The 7,265-nt window shown below is 35.5% G+C and overlaps 1 protein-coding gene across 1 annotated transcript; it reads right to left on the minus strand.

Annotated features, from left to right (window-relative positions):
• Nucleotides 1–5,257: 5,257 nt before the first annotated feature.
• On the minus strand, nt 5,258–6,913 carry LOC128577582 (lipoamide acyltransferase component of branched-chain alpha-keto acid dehydrogenase complex, mitochondrial-like). Its single transcript, XM_053579840.1, is given in 1 exon segment — nt 5,258–6,913. A coding segment is annotated over 1 exon segment (1,449 nt). The 3' UTR covers nt 5,258–5,464.
• Nucleotides 6,914–7,265: the final 352 nt, after the last annotated feature.

Genomic DNA, 7,265 nt, shown 5'->3' on the forward strand with positions numbered 1-7,265 from the left:
TTTTTTGTAGAGACAGAGTCTCACTTTATGGCCCTCGGTAGAGTGCCGTGGCCTCACACAGCTCACAGCAACCTCCAACTCCTGGGCTCAAGCGATTCTCCCGCCTCAGCCTCCCGAGCAGCTGGGACTACAGGCGCCCGCCACAACGCCCGGCTATTTTTTGGTTGCAGTTTGGCCGGGGCTGGGCTTGAACCCGCCACCCTCGGTATATGGGGCCGGCGCCCTACTGACTGAGCCACAGGCGCTGCCCCACAATAATATTTTCAAAGTGTTGAAAGAAAATAACTGCCAACCTAGAATTCCATACCAATTTAAATATACTCATTTTCCAATGATTAGTAGTATTATCATATAAAATAGTAATATTTTCAGATAACCAGTAGATCCTCACTAAAGGAAATTCTAAAATATAGACTTACAGCAGAAGAAAAGTGACCTAAATACTATAATAATCATAAAAAATTGTGGATGTAGTAACAAAGGAATAACAAAGAAAAAGGAATAAAAAAGAAAAAATGCCATTTTCTGTAAAAATATGGCACTAAGTTAAAAAATTCTCATTAAATCTCTGTTAAATGCAAACATACTATGAAAAGGAGGTGACATATTGTCATTAACATTTTTAGATACAGCATGTGTTCTAATACATAAAATGTGTTCTCTGCAAGATCAGTGCTATGAGAGACATTAATGTATGCCTTAAAAACAAGGTTATACATTCAAATAAGTGTGGGAAACATGGTGTTAAGCAAACTGAAACCAGTTTTTTAACTGCTGAACTTCTCAACACTTTCAAGTATGCTAACATACATTTTGAATTTCCAAGGTGAAATAATATATATTTTTCAATCTTACTTAACAACAGATTTTTGATGAATCTGAATCATTTTAGTTAATTCATAATTTTAAGTTGTTATAGAAACACAATAATTGTATATCTTTATAGGGTAAAAGTTATATTTTGATACAAGTATACAACATGAATTAATCAAATCAAGATAATTCGAGTATCCATCACCTAAGTCATTTATTATTTCCTTGTATTAAGACACTCCCATTCTACAATGTTGGGGTTTCTTTTTTGTTTTGTATTGTTGACACAGAGTCTCACTCTGTTGCCTAGGCTAGAGTACCGTGGTGTTAACCTAACTCACAGCAACCTCAAACTCCTGAGTTCAAGTGATCCTCCTACCTCAGCCTTCCTAGTAACTTGGAATACAGGCACCCACCACAATGCTAGGCTAATTTTTTATTATTTATTTATTTTTTATTTTTTGCGGGTTTTGGTCAGGGCTGGGTTTGAACCCACCAATTCCAGTATATGGGGCCAGCACCACACTCCTTTGAACTGCAGGAGCCACCCTATTTTTTTTATTTTTTTAGTAGAGATAGAGTTTCACTCTTGCTCAGGCTGGCCTCCAGATGCTGAGCTCAAGTAATCCTCCCAATCCAAGTGTGCTGGGATTACAGGTGTGAGGCACTCTATTATCTGCCTAGGAGAGGTGATCTAGCAGGGCATGAAAGTAAGATCAAATATGACCCCCAAAAGTTAAGCTTATTTTTTAGGTTTATTCTTCTTTAACATTAAAAATCTTATTACTACTAAGTACATTTGAGAAATCCAGAAACTGGGTGAATTGCAGTATTGCTTGACCAATATGTAGATTGCTCCTGGCCCCTCTGTTAGTTATACTAACTACCTTATTGCATACATTAACTTATTGTTGATTATAGTCACTTTTTTTGCTATTAAATGTTCATTATATCTAATTACTTAACTATATTTTTGTATCCATGAACCATCTTCATTTTATCCCCCCCATCCCACTATCCTCCTCAGCCTCTGGTCACCATTGTTCTACACTCTGTCTCCATGTGATAATTTGTTTTAATATTTAGCTCCCATGTATGAGTAAGAACACGTGAGATATGTATTTATCCACTTGGCTTGTTTAATGCAACACCACAATGTCCACTTCCATTTATGTTTTTTCAAATGGCAATATTTAAAACTTTTTTCCTTTTATTAAGTCATATACACATAGATCGTGAATACATTTATGCATATGTGGGGTACAATGTGTTGATTCTTTAAACAATTTGGAGTGCTTACATCAAACTAATTAATATAGCTTTCACCTCACTTACTTTATTATTGTGTTAAGATATTTATGCTCCATAAATATCTTGCAATATGCTCCATAGGTGTGGTCCCACCATTTTCTCTCCATCAAACTTCCCCCCTCCTCTCCCCTCCCTTCCCACTCCATTTCATTCCTTCATCCTGGGCTATATTTGAGTAATTATAAATTGGTTTCATAAAAGTACTGAGTACATTTGATACTTTTTCTTCCGTTTTTGAGATACTTTACTTAGGATAATATGTTCCAGGTACATCTATGTAAACATAAAAGAGGTAAAGTCTCCTTTTTTTAAGGATGAATACAATTTATTAATCCATTCATGGAACAATAGGCACTTGGGCTTCTTCTGTGACTTGGCAATTATGAATTGAGCTGCAATGAATAATCTGGCGCAAATATTTTTGTTCCAAAGTGATTTTTGTTCTTTTGGATATGCTTTTAGTAGAGGAATTGCAGGATCAAACAGCAGGTCTATTTTTAGATCCCTGAGTGTTCTCCAAACTTCTTTCCAAAAGGAAAATATTAGCTTGCTTTCCCACCAGCAGTGCAGAAGTGTTCTCTTTTCTCCACATCCACACCAAATCTGAAGTTTTGGGATTTTGTGATGTGGGCTGCTCTTACTGGAGTTAGATGATATCTCAAAGTGGTTTAGGTTTAGACAACCTACCCAATGGGAAAGGATATTTGCATAGTCTGAACCAGACAAATACTTAATAACCAGGATCTATACAGAACTTCAATTAATGCACAAGAAAAAAACCAACAATTCCATACATCAATGGGGAAGAGAGATGAATAGAATCTTCTCTAAACATGACAGATGAATGGCTAGCAAACATATGAAAAAATGCTTATAATCCCTAATTATTAGAGAAATGCAAATTAAAACGACCCTGAGATATCATCTAACCCTAGCAAGAATGGCCTACATCACAAAATCTTAAAACTCCAGATGCTGGCGTGGATATGGAGAGAAAGGAACGCTTTTACACTGTTGGTGGGACTGCAAACTAATACAACCTTTTGGGAAGGAAATATGGAGAAACCTTAAAAAACTTAACCTAGACCTCCCATTTGATCCTGCAATCCCGTTATTGGGCATCTATCCAGAAGGAAAAAAAAAAAAAAAAAACCTTTTATCATGAAGACACTTGTACTAGGCTATTTATTGTAGCCCAATTTACAATTGCCAAAATGTGGAAAGAACCTAAATATCCTTCAACCCAGGAATTGATTGGTAAGCTGTGGTATATGTATACCATGGAATATTATTCAGCTATAAAAAATGTAGATTTTTGCAGCATTTGTACTAACCTGGATGGAGGTGGAACACATTATTCTTAGTGAAGCATCACAGGAATGGAAAAGTATGAATCCTATGTATTCAACTTTGATATGAAGATGATTAATGACAATTAATGACATGGTGGGGCATGGGGGAAGGGGAGACCAGAGAAGGAGGGAAGGGGTGAGGGAAATGAAAAGAAAAAAAAAAACAGAAAAGATAAGAAAATAATGAGTAATTCTCACATAAATTGGATTTACTTTTGATCAAAGTACATGACTTAAACATTAATTTTTAATTCAACTTGTTAATATGTTGTTTAGGATATTACATCCTCATTTATAAGTGACATATGTTTGTAATTTCCCCTTTATAATAATATATTTTCTCCAATTTTATTTATTTATTTTTAAAGCATGACAGTGTGGAATTGTTTATTGACATAGAAAATTATCCATGATATAATGCTAAATGATCCCATGAATAACCATGGCTACAGATACATACATTAAAATGTTGGTAGTGATAGGTTATGAATGATTACTGTCTTGATAACTCTGTATTACCTGAATTTTTAAAATAATAGCATTTATTTATTATTTTCTGACTTGAACATTATTTATTTCCAGTTTGAGAAAAATCTAGATATTAAAAAGATCTTTTTTCCCATCACAAAACTTCACTTGAACAACTAATTTTGGCATACAGTATTTGATTGAACAATATTAGCAACAACCTGAATTTCTGAATGCAAATTAAAATGTTGTATTATATTCATGTTGATGTTATTTCTGATTAAGTGGACATTTAACATAATGATCATTATGAAAGCACTGATATATATAATTTATTATTTTATTTTTATGTCCATCATTACCTATTTAGGCTCCTATCTTCTCTTATTCACATTTAGCATATGGAGAATAGAATAGACCTTCATTTCTTATTTTATCCTATTTTTTAGCTGAAGCCCAAGAAAGGTAAAAGGGAGCAGACTTCTGAATATAAAAAATGTCAGCTTGCTACAGTTAAAATTGTTTCCTTACATGATGGAAGTTTGCAAAGGTGAAGCTCTTTTCCAACAAAAAATTGAATTATTTCCACAATTCTAAAAGTGTATCTACAGTATTTTAAATAAACACTTTCAATAGACTGTTATAAAACTATAATTGAGAATTTTTAAGATGAGGTTATAGTTTCCCCTTTTAAAACATGTTAATTTACACCAATAAAACACTTAATATTCTCTACACAGAGCAAGAATATATACCTGGATACCTTTTTTTTCCTTTTTGTCTTTTTTTGAGACAGAATCTCACTTTTTTGCCCTCTGTAGAGTGCTATAGTGTCACAGCTCAGAGCACCCTCAAACTCTTTGGGCTTAAGCGATTCTCTTGCCTCAGCCTCCCAAGTAGCTGAGATTACAGGCACCTGCCACAAGGCCCGGCTACATTTTTTGTTCTTGTTGCAGTTGTCATTGTTGTTTAGCTGGCCTGAGCTGGGTTTGAACCCGCCAGCCTTGGTGTATGTGGCCGGTGACCTACCCTCTGAGCTATAATTGCCACCCTATACCTGGATGTCTTTTTAAAAAGTAAATATAATTGCACTTATTTTATACAATTAGCATGATTGTAGGGAAATGGAAAATATTTTTTGTATATAAATTCCTTTTCCCAATTAAGTAGAATTGAAACATTTTATTGAGTCAGCTAAAAAAAAAATAGGCAAATACTGTATATTTATGGCTGCCTGTCCTTTTGTAACACTAATTTTGTTATTGTTGCCATTTTCAATTCATTGACACATGACCACAGCACCCTATTAAGAAGTCACATTACAGAAGAAGAACCATTACACCATTATTCATTGTCAGTAAAAAGTCTAATAGAACCATGATAAATATTGTGCCTTAGAACCTTAATCATAGAATATAAATCATTTATATTACAAATAAGAAAGATAAACATGTGCTGGCACAGGGAGGCTTTACAAACTCTTTGGACATTCAGAAAATTCAAAAATGTCTTAACAGTCTTCATTTCAGATTTAGTAGCATCAGAGCTGGATTTTCTGAGTAGGATTTCCACAAATTAGAGAAGCGTGACATTGTAGCACCATCGATAACTCTGTGATCAGCTGACCAGCTCACATTCATTATCTATGCCTTATACACCTCTCCTTTCTGGTTAAATCCGGGAACGGCCTTAATTGATCCAAAGGCTCCAATGGCTACTTCAGGTGGCAATATCAGTGCTTTGGCATAGGTATCACCAATCGATCCAATGTTGGATAGAGTAAACGTCCCTCCTGTAAGATCGGCAGTGCTGAGCTGACCTGCAGAGCCCAGTTTCTGGAGGCGATCCAATTCAGTGGCGATCTCGAATATAGAGCAGACCTGAACGTTTTTCACATTAGGGACAATCAAACCCTGCTCAGTATCCGTTGCTATCCCAATGTTATGAGAAGCCTTATATGTTATATTCTGGCAGTTTTCATCCACAGAAGCATTAAGGATGGGAAACTGTAGTAATCCCAAGGATGCAGCCTTTAAGAAAAAGAGCAAAAAGGTGAGTTTAACTCCACGAGCTAAAGCAATGAGTCTTAATTCTTCTCGTAGCTTAACCAGCGCAGTAAGGTCGACTTCATCACAATATCCAAAGTGAGGTATCTTCAGGGCTGCAGACATTGTCTTGACCATTGCTTTTTGAAAGCCTTTTATGTGTTCTGTTTTGTCTTTGCCTGTGAATACTGGAGATTTGGATACTGGTATGGGAATAGTCATGTCTTTTGGTTTTGGTGGAGGTGGCACAATTTCAGCTTTTGGTGAAGGAGGTAATATAGCTCTTGTCTGCTTTTCCAAATAGTTGAGAATATCTTCTTTAAGAATTCTGCCATCTATTCCTGTGCCAACAACGTCACTCAGTTTAATATTGTTTTCCATTGCAAGGCGGCGAACTACTGGAGTTGCCAGTGTTTCCTGGCCCTTGATCTCTTGGTGCGTGTGTTCTTCATGGGACACAGCAGGAGTTTCCACAACATCTTCTTCTGAATCTTTCAAAGCTTCTGTTTCTATGTCTACTAATGGCTTCCCCACATAGGCAATATCATCTAGATTATAATAGAGCTTTTTAACGACTCCATCATAACGACTAGTGATGGTCACGGAAGCTTTATCACTTTGTACTTCACAGATGCTATCAAACTGAGACACTGTATCTCCTTCTTTTACATACCACTCTTTAATAGGTACTTCTCTAATCCCTTCTCCAATGTCCGAGAGTTTGAATTGAACAACTCGTCCGTGTAAAGCAGCAGTTGTTTTCAATAGGTGATGTGGATGGCTATACTTGAACGAAGGATAACTGAAGAAACACACATAATTTGGCTTCAAAACATGAACATTACTACATATTTGAAAATATCGAATACAAATCAGCTGCCCAGCATTCCGGCTCCAGGTTCTCAACACACGCAATGCAGCCATCTTACCCCGGAAATGACCCTCCAATTTTAATATCAGGTGTACCCAGATTAAGTAGAATGATTTTGAAGTATTTCTTCTTTTTCTATTGTCTATATGATTTGGCGTGATCTGTTTTTCAAACTTATCTTTTACTTTTATTTATAAATATTAGTTGTCTATTTTTTGAGACTTAAAAAAATAATAAGTTAACTGATGACTCCATACTGAATCTCAGAGTCAAAGCGTTCTATAATAGACATACTCTTATTTGACAACATGAATGTTACTTTCTTTGCATCATCATCATTATTATTATTGCTTAATATTTTGATGTAGCAATTGTCTGATTCCTTTTCTGATTGTATTGATGTTT

The sequence above is a fragment of the Nycticebus coucang genome, chromosome X (genome assembly GCF_027406575.1).
Source record: "Nycticebus coucang isolate mNycCou1 chromosome X, mNycCou1.pri, whole genome shotgun sequence".
NCBI classification, from domain to species: Eukaryota; Metazoa; Chordata; class Mammalia; order Primates; family Lorisidae; genus Nycticebus; species Nycticebus coucang.